This window comes from Bos mutus, chromosome 2, assembly GCF_027580195.1.
Source record: "Bos mutus isolate GX-2022 chromosome 2, NWIPB_WYAK_1.1, whole genome shotgun sequence".
Lineage (NCBI taxonomy): Eukaryota > Metazoa > Chordata > Mammalia > Artiodactyla > Bovidae > Bos > Bos mutus.
The window spans coordinates 6,944,863-6,960,839 of NC_091618.1; the positions used below are offsets into that span (position 1 = coordinate 6,944,863).

Genomic DNA, 15,977 nt, shown 5'->3' on the forward strand with positions numbered 1-15,977 from the left:
CTCTGTAATCCGATCTGATCTAATCAAACAAGATGTAATCAATGCTGGTATTTTAAACCAATTTTCAACCGTTTGAAGTGAAAGTTGCTCAGTCCTGTCAAACTCTTTTGCGACCCCATGGACTGTAGCCTGCCAGGTTCCTCTGTCTGTGGAATTCTCCAGGCCAGAATACTGGAGTGGGTAGCCTATCGCTTCTCTAGGGGATCTTCCTGACTCAGGAATCAAATCAGGGTCTTCTGCATTGCAGGCAGATTCTTTACCAGCTAACTACCAGTGAAGCCCCTTCAACTGTTTAGTAGCTCTTTCTAGCCATGATAATAGTTTATTAATAGTAAAATTTAGTGCTTCTGGGATGAGGGTAAGAACTCTCAGGGATGGTGTCTTGGACTGGTCTGATTCAGGCCCTACTGGTTTAGAGGAAACAGCCATTGGTTCATTCAAGAAGTATTTATTTGGTACTCGGGTACCAGGCAGTGTTCTGGGGTGAAAGTGAGACATGGGCTGTTACCGCTTGTAGCTAAATTGTTTGACTTAACGAATCCCTTTCACTCTCTGGGTCTCAAATCGACCTATTCAGAGATGTGCGTTCACCGTGAACCTTGACTGTTTAGATTCAAATTCCAGCATCACTTCTTTGCTGTTATGTGACCACAGGCAAGTTAACTTCATCCCCCTGAGCTACGGGTTCCTCATCTGTAAAATGGGGATAATATGACTCGTTTCATTGGGTTGTACTGAGAGTGAAATTAAGCAAACGCAATCACTGGGCTTCAGTGCGCCCAATCAAGAGTGGTCACTAGCGTTAATCCCTGCTGATTTCATTAGCCGCAGACCCACTCAGGAACCACACACAGGTGTTATTTAGGGCGTGGCTAACAGCGCAAGGGACCGGCCCGGATTTATAAAACCAGGGTCCGGCGCTGCGATCTACATTCCGCCTCGGCTGGACATCGGAGCGTGGTCTTTTCGGGCCTTGGCTCCGCGCCCCCGAGGACCAGAAGCGGGGCTGCCCAGCGGCGACCAGTGCGGAGCACCCGGCGCGCCGAGACTAAGCGACTCCCCGGCTTCTGGAGCGCTCGGCCGCCCGGGTGCGCTCAGCGGACCCGGGTTCCCGGCCGCGGGGGCGGGGCCTGCGGCCGAGCGGCGGCCCCGACGCACCCCGCCCTCCCCGCCCCCCGACTTCGCCGAGGCCCGGAAGGGACCGGTCTTGCTTCCGTCTCCGTCGGGGATGCACGGAGGGCGGAGCCGCAGCCCGAGGACGCGACGCGAGCCCAGTTCCGGCGAGGAGGCCGCGCCAGTGACAGCGATGGCGGCGGAGTCGGCGCTGCAAGTTGTGGAGAAGCTGCAGGCGCGCCTGGCCACGAACGCAGACCCGAAGAAGGTGAGCGCGCTGGCGGCCGGGCGGGTGCGGCGTGGGGCGGGCGTTGGGCGCGGCGCGGCCCGGTAACGGTCGCGGGCCCGGGCGCGGCCGTGGTGGGCTCGGACCCGCGGCGCGGTCCCCGCCGGGCTGCGGCCTGCGGCGGGGAACTTCGTGGCCGTCCGGCCGCTGCCCATGCGGTGGGGCCCGCAGGGCGGCCGGCCTCGACGGGCCGGGGCCTCGGCTTCTGCCGGCCCCGGGCGCCCGCGGGCTGCGGCGGGGCCGGGGCGCGCTCCGCGCGGACGCCGCGTGCCGGCGGGGCTCGCGGAGTCCTCCCCCGGGCGTCCCGGGCCAGCTGTTTTCCTGTCGGGAGAGCTCCCCGCCCGGAGTTAACTCCTGCCCGCTCAGCTACTCGCCCTGCGCGATCCGTCCCCTGATTTCTTCCCGTCTTTTTGATGTTTGTTGGAGAGAAGAGGGTAGGGTAGCGGCGCGGGGGGCGGGGGGCGGGGGGTTGGGGGTTCTCTGCATGCGCCTGATGGAACCTAGGCTCGGTGTGTGGTCCCTGCGTCCTTAAGACGTTTTTTAATTCCTTTCCGCCTTGATAATTAGAACGTGGACTCTTTTTTTGCTTTCTCAGTAAATCTCTTTCAAAGCAAAAATAAACCTCATGTCACCCTAACTAAAAACTTAGGTTGTAATTGGAAGAGGAGGGGAGAAACAGGGTTAGAGGTTGCAGCTAGATTTTTCTTCTGGCATTGCTGGAAAGGTAAGGGCTACCGTTTCTGGCAGCTGCGATTGATGGGCAACCATTTTTAATTGTGCTCGGCGAGTTTTGTTCCCCCTCCTTAACTGTTTTCATAAGTTAAATGCATGTTTTGGGGGGTTTTTTTTCCTCCGACTTTTCTTCCATTCAGCTTCTCAGTGACTGGGAGAGGGTCCGGTGGATGTTAGTGGTTTTTTAATTATTGAAATACAGTGATAAAAACACTCAAGGTGCTTGACATTTCTGTCAGCATTATAGCTGCTGTGTACAGTCCTTAAGAGTTGGATCTGTAAATCCCAGAGTGCCTTTTAAAGAGGAAATAATCCAGGGAGTCATTAGAGATAAAATGGTGAGGAGATTTGAGTTCTAATTTATTTGCTAGCCATGGACATTGCGGGGGTGGGGGAGGGGGGGTGTTCCTTGCTAAGCCAGTTTCCTCACCTGCTTCTTCTAGGACAGCACTAAAAGGCGGAAGTGCTCAGTAGATGTTAATCTCCACTCTTTACAGTTTTTCTTGATGGATCCCTTTCTCTTCACCTTGCTCTCTGTCATAGGTGAGGTTTTTTTCTGTTTCTAAAGGCTATATCTCATTATCAGAGCACTTGCTTCTCATGCATACCTAGCTCAAAGATCAACTTCAAGACGACATTTGAGCTTTAAGTCTGTGAAAACTGAAATGCTTTCACTTGTTTTGTGTTATATTTTCTATCCTGGCTTCAATACCTAGTGGACAGGCATATTTACAAGTTTCTTTTTACAATAACCCTTTGTGGGCTTCTAATCAATGGTCATTATTTCTGAGTACTAGCTTGTTTTCCCGGACACTGTAGGTTTGCTACTGACTTTAAAACCTTAAAACAACAGTATGTAAATCCCCTTATCTCCCCAGTTTCATCTTCCATTGGGTTTAAAAAAAGAGAAAAAAAAGCACCATGTAGTATATGTAGCCATTTCCCCACTAGAGCTTGAATTTTGAAGTAGCTTTTCTAGTTGTTGATGTGCATGAAATTTAAAAGTAAAAAAAGGTTTGTTTGACTTCTCAACCTATTCCAGCTAGGAGTGATTGTGAGTATCTGGGCACAGTCAGTCACCCTAAACTTCTGACTTTGCATTATGAAGATCATTTTTGCAAAGGGCACAATAGTTGGCATTCACAAATGAGCTAATGCAGAGGGAAAACTGCAAGCTGGCACCCCGGCCTTCTCAACCTTCTGTTAACCCAACAAGCTCCCACAGGTTGTTCTTGAAATTGCAAGATGATTATATAGCAGTATTGAAATTTGAAACTAAATCTTGATTTCAAACCATTATTAGCCAAAGGGTTGATCGTACACCTCTGTGCATGGATTTTCCAGTGTTAAACATACAGATGTTTAACTATAACTCTGTTTTCACTTTAAGCCCATGTATAATCTAGCTTACTTGAGGGGAAATGTATGAGGCAAACCAGGGTCACTTGGTTCCTACTATTTAAGTGGAAACAGTTTTCATGGCTGGTCAAGTTACTTGTCACATGTTATCGTTTGAACATGGAAACTACCAGGAACACAGTTTGAAGGCAAGTGGAGAACAAGGGGTCAACACTATGAACATCTTTGGCTCTTTGGGATGAAGTAGTGTGCAAAGGACAACTGAGATTCTTAAGCATGGACTGTGCAAACGTTTTCCATTTCTCAATGACTTGTTAACAGTTCTTGCGAACTACTACTGGTCCCTCAGTTTGGTAACAGCAAGTTTCCACCTACCTGAAGCTGGTTTTAGAAAAGGCAGAGGAACCAGAGATCAAATGCCAACATCCGCTGGATCATGGAAAAAGCAAGAGAGTTCCAGAAAAACATCTATTTCTGCTTTATTGACTATGCCAAAGCCTTTGTGTGGATCACAATCAACTGTGGAAAATTCTGAAAGAGATGGGAATACCAGACCACCTGATCTGCCTCTTGAGAAACCTGTATGCAGGTCAGGAAGCAACAGTTAGAACTGGACATGGAACAACAGATTGGTTCCAAATAGGAAAAGGAGTTCATCAAGGCTGTATATTGTCACCCTGTTTATTTAACTTATATGCAGAGTACATCATGAGAAATGCTCGACTGGAAGAAACACAAGCTGGAATTAAGATTGCCAGGAGAAATATCAATAACCTCAGATATGCAGATGACACCACCCTTATGGCAGAAAGTGAAGAGGAACTCAAAAGCCTCTTGATGAAAGTGAAAGTGGAGAGTGAAAAAGGTGGCTTAAAGCTCAACATTCAGAAAACGAAGATCATGGCATCCGGTCCCATCACTTCATGGGAAATAGATGGGGAAACAGTGTCAGACTTTATTTTGGGGGGCTCCAAAATCACTGCAGATGGTGACTGCAGCCATGAAATTAAAAGACGCTTACTCCTTGGAAGGAAAGTTATGACCAACCTAGATAGCATATTCAAAAGCAAAGACATTACTTTGCCAACAAAGGTCCGTCTCGTCAAGGCTATGGTTTTTCCAGTGGTCATGTATGGATGTGAGAGTTGGACTGTGAAGAAGGCTGAGCACTGAAGAATTGATGCTTTTGAACTGTGGTGTTGGAGAAGACTCTTGAGAGTCCCTTGGACTGCAAGGAGATCCAACCAGTCCATTCTGAAGGAGATCAGCCATGGGATTTCTTTGGAAGGAATGATGCTGAAGCTGAAACTCCAGTACTTTGGCCACCTCATTCGAAGAGTTGACTCGTTGAAAAAGACTCTGATGCTGGGAGGGATTGGGGACAAGAGGAGAAGGGGACAACAGAGGATGAGATGGCTGGATGGCATCACTGACTCAATGGACGTGAGTCTGAGTGAACTCCGGGAGTTGGTGATGGACAGGGAGGCCTGGCGTGCTGTGATTCATGGGGTTGCAAAGAGTCGGACATGACTGAGCAACTGATCTGATCTGAGGATGCCCAAAGAGCTTTACCTTTTTAGTGCTTTGTTCTTCTTTGAACCTCATTGAAAATAGAGAGGCTCTGAAGCCGTGTTTCTCTTGGCTATGGCTAAATTGGTTTGAATATCTCCTGGGTTTTAGTTTTGTCTGCTTTGAAGTCGCCCCTTCTAACCCAAAATGAAGCAGAAAGACAGGATTTACACTTCAAGTTAGTGCTAGGCTTCAAGATGACACACCATCAGTGACTTCTAGCCCTATCTTATATGTGGCCTTTATAGAGGTCCTGGTAGTGACTTTTCCTCTGCAGATTCTAAACTGTCTGACATTGTGACACTAAGGAGGGACTCTTCTGCTTTGTGTCACGTGTTCTAAGAGGAACATTTTCATTTCCTCTCTTCTAAGGACTGTTTTGTTGTTGTTGTTGTTGTTTTTTTATGTGGCTTTGTAGTATTAAGTTGGCCAAAGGGGTTTTTCTGTAACATTTTACCAACCCAGAGCCTGCTGTGTTAAACACACTTGACTGACTTGCTTGTTAGGCAAGTTACCTTAATCTCACTGAGCTCAATTTCAGTATTTGTAAAATGGGGAACATAAAATCCATTTTATAGAGTTGGTTAACGAGAATGAAATGAGCTAACAGGTGTAAGAGCTTAACGTAGTAGCCAATGCACAATAAATAGTATTCAATATATAAATGCCTTCCAGAGAATGGTGTTAGAGGAGACAATCTGTTTTTTATCTTTTCAGATAGTCTAAATTTTCCTTTTTAAGAAGAGGATTTGGCAGGAATCTTTGCACCCATCACTTGGGTGACAAGAAACACACATATACTCTGTCCTGAGTTGGATGATGGTGGTGATTGAATTGGAAGTGGAGCATAGTTTTCCATAGATACACTACTTGGCTTCTCAGTTGTTCCCAGTCAAACAAGATGATCACATGTGATCCAGTTGCTCTGCCTAGCGACCGTGTTCAGTAATTATTGAAGTAGAATGACCAGAAAAACATACTTGCTACTCCACCTGGTAGTAATATGGCATACTAAGTATAGCCTGGGCTACACATGTAAAAAGAACAGATCCTGTTATCAGATATTTAAATATAAAGGCAGTCATAGTTAATCTGTTTTGAACAACCTGTACTTTTTGGCACTCCTTGAATGTAAATTTGGAGAAGGCAATGGCACCCCACTCCAGTACTCTTGCCTGGAAAATCCCATGGGTGGAGGAGCCTGGTGGGCTGCCGTCCATGGGGTCGCTAAGAGTCGGACATGACTGAGGGACTTCACTTTCACTTTTCAGTGTCACGCATTGGAGAAGGCAATGGCACCCCACTCCAGTACTCTTGCCTGGAGAATCCCAGGGACGGGGGAGCCTGGTGGGCTGCCGTCTCTGGGGTCGCACAGAGTCAGACACGACTGAAGTGACTTAGCAGCAGCAGCAGCAGCAGAGTGTAAATTTATTTGTATATACATAAACCTTTCCTAGAGAATGGCATAGCAGTCATGACTTTGGTTAGAAGTGGAGCAAGTAGGAACTGGCTGAGAATATCTGGTAGAAGATTATGGGTAGCTGTTTAACTTTAACGAATGGTCAGTTGATGAATGAAATGATTAATAAGCACTTATTGAGCTTGTATAGCATTCCAGGCACTAGGGCTACAGACATGGTTTGAATCCTCACAACCTGTGAAGTAGAGACAGGATTCAGTTCTGTTTTGCAGATGAAGTAACTGGGGCTCAGAGAGGTTAGTGACTTGCACAAGATCACCCCACAAGAAAGTGGCAGGGGCACACTGAAGCCTGTCTTTGACTGAGACTCTATCCTAACAGCTCTGCTATCCTGATTTTGATCAAGTTCAAGAGACTATACTATAGAAAAGAAATGTGGCCAGACCCAGATTGCTTCTCCAGTCTACCCAGACATTTTCGTTCACCATTTGCAATGCAAAGTGCCTATTCTAGCAACTTGAAATTGGTCTTGGCTTCCCACTTAACATCAAAAAGCAAACAAACAAAACCCCCAATTCTGTTAAACACACTTTCTCTGGAAATGTGATTCCCTTTTCCGGTAGAGACCTCTTCTTTTTACTTTCCTCCGTGAGTAATTTCCTACATTCGGCACCTTTCTCAGAAATTCTAACTGGGGCAGAGCGGTAGTTGTTGATGACTTTTACTAGAACTGATAGGTCTTCCCTTGGTGTCGCATAGTGGTTGAAAGCACGGAATCTAAAGCCACAGAGCTGAGTGCATCTTGCCCTACATGCATCCTGGGACAAGTAACTTAACTTTATTGAGTCTGTTTTCGCTGTTGTAAATAGGATAATAACCAGACTTAATACTGTATAACACAGGGTAAGCACTTTGCCATTAGATATTATTCTTTGATATTTGTTCAGGGAATGATTATGATTTTATAAAAATTAATGTGTATTTAATTTCTCTCTGCAGCTATTGAAATATTTGAAGAAACTCTCCGCCCTGCCCATTACAGTAGACATTCTTGCGGTAAGAGCTGTGTAATTTTATGTATTATACAACTGTATCCATCTCCTTTGCAATCAGAGAGATTATACAGTAAGGTTAAGACCATGGGCTCTAGAAGTGAAGGAAACCAGACACCAGGTCACATATTGTGTGGTTTTATTGATATGAAATGTCTAGAGTAGGCAGATCCACAGACAGAAAGTAGATTAGTGATTACCAGGGGTGGGAGGAACTGGGTTTCTTTTTAGGGTGATGAAACCGTTCTAAAGCATTAATTCAGTGAGTTCCTTGGTGGATCAGTGGTTAGAACTCTGTGCTTCCACTGCCATGGGCCTGGGTTCAATCCCTGGTTTGGGGAATTAAGTTTCCACAAGTCACACAGTGTGGCCAAAAAAGTATTAACTCAGACACCAGATGCAATACTCTTAGGTCAGGATCTGACACCTGCCATAATCACTCTTGTTATTATTTTTAAAGTTCTAGAAGTGGTTTATGTCTTATAAACCATGGGCTTGATTTTTTTTTTTTTTTTTTTACTGTATTTTTGCCGTTCTGGGTTTTTATTGCTGTGCACAGGCGTTTTTAGTTGCCACGAGCAGGATTCTCATCACAGTGGCTTTTCTTGTTGTGGAGCACAGACTCTAGGGCAAGTGGGCTTCAGGAGTTGTGACACATGGGCTGAGTCACCGCGAGGCATGTGGAATCTTTGGGACCAGGAATTGAGCCTGTGCTCCTTGCACCAGCAGGCTGATTCTTAACCGCCGGACTAGCAGGGCAGTCCCTCCAGAGGTGTTCTAATTTAGTGTTTTCCTCTTCTCAATTTGGTATGCTTTGCCACTGTGCGTCGTTAGAGGTTTGGCTCACTGACACAAACTAACTTTGTACTCAGACTTGTATGTTTTTGGATGAAGTATTGGTTTGTTGGAACGCAGGAGGCTTTATTTCTTTAGAAAATTATGAGCCTAGTTCCACAACCTTCTAACGATTCCTTTGTCAACTTTGTAGGAGACTGGAGTTGGGAAAACGGTAAACAGCTTGCGAAAACACGAGCACGTCGGAAGCTTTGCCAGGGACCTGGTGGCCCAGTGGAAGAAGCTGGTTCCTGTAGAACGGTAGGAAGGGTTCCCTTACTCCTTCTCTGCCTTCTTATTTAAAATGTTTATTCTGCCTCAATTATAAAAAATAAGCCATGATCGTTAAAGAATATTGTAAAATATTTAAAAAGTAGAAGAATAAATGTCTCTTTTTGGTACTGCCTCATGGCTTATGGGATCTCAGTTCCCTGACCAGGGATTGAACCTTGGGCCACAGTAGTGAAAGCCCAGAATCCTCACCACTAGGCCACCAGGGAACTCGAAAGAATAAAAATTTCTAAATTGTAGCCTCCAGAGATCAGCATTATTGACATTTTGGAATGTTTCTTTCTAAGCTGGTCTTAAAAGTCATTTTTATACAGTTGTGAATAAACTGACATAAATTACTGCCCCTTTTTAATGTAACAAATCCAATATTTCCCTGTGTTGAAAAGCTTTTTTCACGTACACGAGATACTTGATCTTCTTTGTAGCCTGTAGTTAAACTCATCCTGTTGCATTTATGGGATATTTGAGTTTCCCAGTTCTAAAACCTAGTGGAGTATCGTTGAGCAGAACCTTCTTCCCAAGCCCGTGTTTCTAACTATGTAACCTCTTCCATCTTTTGTTGTGTTCAGGTTCTGTGACTTTGAACTGTGATCAAGGATTACCCTGAACTTTTTCTCGGTTTTTTCCTTTTGTTTTAGAACCACAGAGCCTGAGGAACAGAACTTTGAGAAGAGCAGTTCTCGAAGCGCCCCAGGGATGCCCTGAGGGAGGAGGCAGAGATAGAGGGGGACTACCCAGAAAGCTGGAAAGCCTCCAGCAGCCAGTCATGCAGTCCTGATAATAGACAGAAAAAGCACAGAAAACTCCCAGAGCTCGAGCGGCCTCACAAAGTATCTCACAGTCATGGGAGGAGAGATGAAAGAAAGAGGTACCACAGAGCTTCTCCAGTTTACTCTTCAGACCATGAGTCTTCCGATTATGGCCATGTTCAGTCCCCTCCACCATCCACCAGCCCTCATCACATGTCTTTGGACCATTACAGACCCCTGGAGGAGGACCATGAGCCCTTTGTTCCCCACCAGAAGCCTGGCAAAGGCCATAGTAACACCTTTCAGGACAGACTGGGGTCAGTCAAGAGCGACACCTGGGGGAAGCCCAGGGGAGAGAAAGCACGAGTCAGAGCAAGGAGCACAGATCTTCCCATAAAGAAAAACGTCCGGCAGATGCCAGAGGAGACGAGAAGTCTTCTCTGATCAAAGAAAAGTCACACAAGGTCGTCTCCAAAGAGGAAAACCGGAGGCCGACCTCTGGGGACAGCACAAAGGAGAAACCGCCCTCTGGTGTCAGGAAAGAGAAGGAGAAGGAGGGCAGCGCCAAGAAGAAGGTCTTACCCCCCTTGGAGGTGGCTTCAGACAACCACCTTAAAAAGCCCAAACCTAGAGACTCCGAGAAAACCAAATCAGACAAAAATAAGCACAGTCTAGAAAACTCAGACATGGGCAAGGGGGCAGGAGACCTGTTGCCCAAGGCAAAAGAGAAGGTTTCTAACAACCTGAAGACTCAAGAAGGGAAAGTCAAACTTTCGCATTCAGATAGAAAGTCGGTGGCTTCCTTCCCTAAAGGTGAGGAGGCAGATTCGGATGATGAATTCGAGAAACCCACCATGTCTTTTGAGTCATACCTCAGCTATGACCAGCCCCGGAAGAAAAAGAAAAAGATTGTGAAAACTTCAACCACGACTCCCAGAGAAAAAGGACTTAAAAAAATGATTCAAAAAGCACTAGTAAAAACTTGGACTCAGTTCACAAATTACCTAAGGTGAATGAAAACAAGCCTGAGAAGCTTCCGCCAGTTGGAGCCGACTCAGCCAAGCTGAAAAAGGTAACCCCTGCGGCCCCTTCCACCCAGAGCACCTGGGCCTGCAACCCCACTGCTGATTTGCTTGGCTGGCTTTTCCGTGACTTGCTGAATTTCAGTCTGAAATAATTTCCTCCTGGCCTCTCTGGCCACCAGGGTCGGTAGAACCTGAGAAAACTTTTTCTGAGGCATTCCATCGCGCTGGGCCCATCTGTGTATCTCCTGACTTAGGTGGTATCAGGCATGGCTGCTGCCTGTCCTCCAGGCTGCCTGTGAAGTTACTGCTACGTCAGCACTGCTGGGCATCGACTGTGGGAAGGAGCTGTGCTGGTAGAAAGGGGCTCTCCAGTCACTGGTCTCTTCTCTGCAGGTCCCCAGCGATGTGTTGCCAGTATTACCTGACCTCCCATTACCTGTGATCCAGGCCAATTACCGTCCACTTCCTTCCCCTGAATTGATGTCATCTTTCCAACCAAAGCGAAAAGGTAATTTGCTTGTCTTTTTTTTTTTTTTTAAGGAAAAAGTGATTTAAAAAATTTATGATCTGACATCATGAATGGTGCATTTTCTAAGAGCGCAGGTTCTAGAGTTTGATGGCTTAGGTTTGAATCCCAGGTCTGGCCTCTACTCCAAGTTATATGATCTTGGGCAATAACTTAATTTTCTTGGGCTTCAGTTTCATACTCTGTAAATGGATGAAATAGTGGTGTCTGCCTATGAGGTAGATTGAAAGTGATAATGCTCGTAAAGCTCTGAGCTCTGGGTTTTTACACACAGTAAGTGTTCATTAAATCTTAGCAGCTGCTATTACTAGCAGCCTTCTGGTCTGTACATTGCACAGGAGCTTAAAAAAAGGTCTAGGTTTTTTCTGGTTTTGGTTTTTTTCTTTTTTTTTTAAGGTTAGTTTTAATAGCAAAAGAATTAGACACTACGTAGGTGTTCCTTTGTCTATGGGGTCACACAGAGTCGGACACGACTGAAGCGACTTAGCAGCAGCAGCAGAAGCAGCAGGTGTTCCTTAGTAAGAGGCTCACAGATGGATCATGGCTCATCCACACCATCGCATCCTGTGCCACTTTTTTTTTTTAAGTGTAAAAATCTATGTATTGAGGTGATTTCTAAAATTCAGTAAATGACAAAATGATAGTATGTTATTGATTAAAAGGAATAAAATATTAGCTTGTTTTTGCATAGACTTTCTGGAAGGACATAAGAAACTGTCTAATTCTTTTGCTTTCTCAGAGGCATTGGTTGCCTCAGAAAGGGAACTGAGAGGCTGAAGAATGGGGTGGAAGGAGAGTTTTCATTGAAGAGCCAGTGCCTTTTTAAAAATTTTTTAAAAATCTTTTGATGGCAGCACATGGCCTGTGAGGTCTTAGTTCCCCCACCAGGGGTTGAACCTGCGCCCCCTGCATTGGCAGCTCAGAGTCTTAACCAGTGGACCAGTAGGGAGGCCCACCTTAGTGCCTTTTATAACTTACATTCCTGTTTTTCTTGTCTTGCAGCACTCTCCTCACCCCAGGAAGAGGAAGAAGCTGGATTCACCGGAAGAAGAATGAATTCTAAGATGCAGGTCTATTCTGGTTCCAAGTGTGCCTATCTCCCCAAAATGATGACCTTGCACGAGCAGTGCATCCGGGTGCTTAAAAACAACATCGACTGTAAGTCACGTGCTTCTCTTCTGCTCCCTGGCACGTTGGGTCACTGGGTGACTTGACCGCTACTCAGTCCCTTTTACTCTCGATCCTCTGCAGCGATCTTTGAAGTGGGAGGCGTCCCATATTCTGTCCTTGAACCTGTTTTGGAGAGGTGCACACCTGATCAGTTGTATCGAATAGAAGAGTACAATCACGTGAGTGTCCTGCTTGGGTGGCAGGAGGGCAGTTTGCTGGCTTGTGTCTGAAAAACTAGGTTTGTCTCTGATTCGCCACAGTGATGGGCAGGCAGCAGTCAGGGCGCTGTTCTGGGTTTGCCTATGGGCCTTTAAATACCAGAGTGTTAGCCCCTGCCCCTAGCATCTTAAGTAGGCCTCTTAGGCTAGAATCAAGGTGGGATTAAAAGGTGGGAGCGGGGAGAGGTGGACCATTTCCCACACGTCCCTTGCACTTTCCTAGATTCAGAAGTCAAGGGAAAATTCTAGAAGCACAGCCCGTGGGATCCAAGGCAGGGATTGAGCTTTGTTCACCAGACACCTGAGTGTCAATATGGAAGATTGACTGAGTGTCTTCTAGAGGCAAACAGATCTATCCCCCAGTCCTCCTAAGGCCAGAGACACTCATTTGATTTCGTGAGCTGTCCCTCTCTGGTTCAAAGGATCTGTGGCATCTCCTCCTCAGGCGGCCCCTGGCCATGGCAGTTCAGTGTGGTGCTGGGGGAATGCTTGGACTGGATTTCAGTTCCTTCCCTGCACAGGAAAAGACTGATCTGAAGCTAATTTGGTGTTGTCTTCTCTCCTAGCCCCTCAGCCCCCAGCAGCAGTTAGCAGTGCCTTGCACTTAATATTTTAATTCAGGGATTCGGTTTTTCCTAGAACTATGGTGTTTTACAATACTACTACTGTTACTGTGCAGACCAAAGTATTGTTAGGAAACTGGCCACCGTGGGTGATTGAGGACGGAAAAGAGGCATGCAAGAGTGCGTGCATGTAAATGACATCCTGGTTCTGATTTTAGGTATTAATTGAAGAAACGGATCAATTATGGAAAGTTCACTGTCACCGAGACTTCAAGGATGAAAGGCCGGAAGAGTACGAGTCATGGCGGGAGATGTACCTGCGGCTTCAGGATGCACGAGAGCAGCGGCTGCGAGTCCTCACAAAGAACATCCGATCTGCACACGCCAATAAGCCCAAAGGTAAGACTGCAGGCCGGGACTGGCAGAAGGGTGAGCCCTGTGCTCTGGTCATGTCACGGCTGTGGCAGGCTCAGCTAAGCTCTGGCCCCTAGCGCTCGCGTTTGCACAAGTGGGCGGAGGGAAGGTGTGTGTTCTGCCACTGCCCGTGCTGCCCTACAGAGAGCTTTCCAGGGCTGGACGATTATCCACTACCTTTGGAGGCCCTTGAAAAGCCTTTGTCTCTTAACAGCATAGATTATTAATAATAGCATCTCAGCTCAAGAAGGCAGGTATTAACCTCCATTTATCCACAGGCCGACAAGCAAAAATGGCCTTTGTCAACTCTGTGGCCAAGCCACCTCGTGATGTTCGAAGGAGGCAGGAGAAATTTGGAACAGGAGGAGCAGCTGTGCCTGAAAAAATCAGGTAAGACCTCTGCTCCTCTGTGGTTCTGCCTGCTCAGGGAGAGAGCCCTAGGGCAGGAAGCGATTCATTTTGTCTAGGGGAGGGGGGAGCCTGAGGCCAGAATGGGTTCTGAAGGCTGACCTTGACCCACTGGGCCCTAGCTCCCTGAGCCACAGCTTCCATGGCTGCACTATGGCCCGGATAATGACCCCTGCCCCTCAGAGAGGTCAGGATTACATGGAGAACAGGGCCTGCCTCTGGGACTCATTCCCTAAGGCTTTCCTTTCTCTGCTTAAACAGAAAACATGTTACTGCAATGACTATGTTATCTAAGTATGTTTGCATTTTCAAAATACAGATTTACACCGAAACAGTGAAACGTTAGTCAAGATTATCATTCATCCCAAAGACTACCATGTCACTTCCAAGCTATGAGCAAAATCTAGGTAGCCGGTCCACTGTTCATAGCCACAGAACCGAGTCCGCAGGCCAGCCCACTTCAGGCTGTTTGTGCCGAGGGTCGGTTTTTCCTGCTTTTGACTTTCACCTTTGCTCTGTGTTCCAGGATCAAGCCAGCGCCGTACCCCACAGGAAGCAGCCGCGCTTCCTTCAGCAGCGGCAGCAGCAACAGCTTTAACGCCAGCCCCGAGGAGCCGGCCTACGACGGCCCGAGCACCAGTGGCGCCCACCCAGCTCCAGTGGTCAGCAGCACAGTTTCCTACGATCCTAGGAAACCAGCCGTGAAGAGTAAGTACCTTGGGGCTCTGCTCAGATACCTCAGCTAGTTCCCACGAGCATCTGCGCCCCTCTAACGTCATCAGCGCGGCACCAGCAGTGCCCGTGTGTGTTAGGTGCGGCGTGCGTGAGGCCTTGCCCGTGGCCGGTCTAAACATCAGCGCCTCCTTCCTCTGCCTCGTTCATATGTGTGTTGTGTGCATCGTTTACATTTTGAGTGTAGTGAATATTCATTCTGGTGCTCTGCTTGTTGTTTTTTTGTTTTTGTTTTTGTTTTTCAGCTTAAATGTAAACTTGCTTCTCTAGGCAGCAACATGGAGTTAACAGCTGAATGATTTTGTTGAAGTTTTATAACCCCAGCTTCCAAGTATTTATTTTTTATATCTAGTTGGATCTAGTTTGTGTCTCACTAACTTTATTACCATAGACGATCCTAAGTATTCTACAGGGGTGTCCTGACTTAAGCATTATTCTGTATTGACTTCAGAGCTCGCAGGAGTGTGGGAGCTTTGGCTGGGCTCAGGCTAACCCATTTAGAAGCAGGCTAGTCCTTCTTAGGTGGTATTTGCATTTAGCTCATCTCAGACCTGTTGCTGCACAGGACAGGTATGAGAGTGGGTGCTTTTTGCTGGTTTGGATGTTGGTGAAGCAGAGTTAAATTGCGGCTCAGAATGGCCTTTAGAGTCTGGCAGGGATTGAAGCCCATTTCTGTCACTTAGCCAGGGGCCAGCCCAAGAGACTTAGAGGGAGTGATTGTCCGGGCCCTGGCGGGTGCTTGGAAAGCATTCGCTTTGGGCTGCTACTTGCATCGGTTCATCTGGCTGCGTAGAGCCAAGAGTAGCAGGCCTTGGGTTTGCCTAAACCACTGGTGTCTGGTGTCCAAACTGCTGTGGATCTGAAACAACTGCCTTGTCTCTCTTCACAGAAATTGCCCCAATGATGGCCAAGACGATTAAAGCTTTCAAGAACAGGTTCTCCCGACGATAAATCGAGGACTTACCTTGGAAATGAAATCTGGGGGGAGGAATACAAGGACGGTGGGGGTTGGGGAATGGAACTTCCACAGGAGACCAGAGCCTTTCACTCCGTGGAAGCTTTTGGTCCCCGAGTCCTGCGCCGTCAGCGGGCGTGTGCCCGAGCCGGTGTCCGCAGCCGCTGCCTCCTTGCCTGGCGAGCACTTCAGAGTTCTGAAGACGTGAAGCTTCGCTCTCACCGAGGATTTTAAGGTCAATTGTACCTTTGTTGTTAATTAGCTTCTTTGTAAACTATAAGACATAGTTTTAATTAATAAATATTGCCCCCAGATTGTATTTATATTACCTCCCCCTGCCCCCAATTTTTCTGTTCTGTTCTGTTTTGGTCCTCTCCCACACACTTAGCCTTTTATTTTCAGGGCTCTTTGTTAGAAGCCTAGTGGAAGTCTTTCTCCTGTCCCGGTTCATCTCTCCTGAGCGGACTCTGGTCCGGAGAGAGGACTGCATGTCCCCGGAGCCTGTGCGGGGCACGCTGCGCTGCGGGCTGCCTGTGCTGGAAGGGGAGCCTGGCCTGGAGA

General features: G+C 47.1%; 1 protein-coding gene across 1 annotated transcript; it reads left to right on the forward strand.

The window, feature by feature from the left end:
• Positions 1 to 1,104: 1,104 nt before the first annotated feature.
• ELOA (elongin A) lies at positions 1,105 to 15,735 on the forward strand. The gene is given in 14 exon segments (XM_070382953.1): positions 1,105 to 1,381; positions 7,479 to 7,535; positions 8,520 to 8,626; positions 9,295 to 9,335; positions 9,338 to 9,721; positions 9,724 to 10,353; positions 10,356 to 10,477; positions 10,824 to 10,938; positions 11,959 to 12,114; positions 12,208 to 12,305; positions 13,126 to 13,306; positions 13,600 to 13,711; positions 14,256 to 14,437; positions 15,351 to 15,735. Coding segments are annotated over 14 exon segments (2,400 nt in total). The 5' UTR covers positions 1,105 to 1,228; the 3' UTR covers positions 15,413 to 15,735.
• Positions 15,736 to 15,977: the final 242 nt, after the last annotated feature.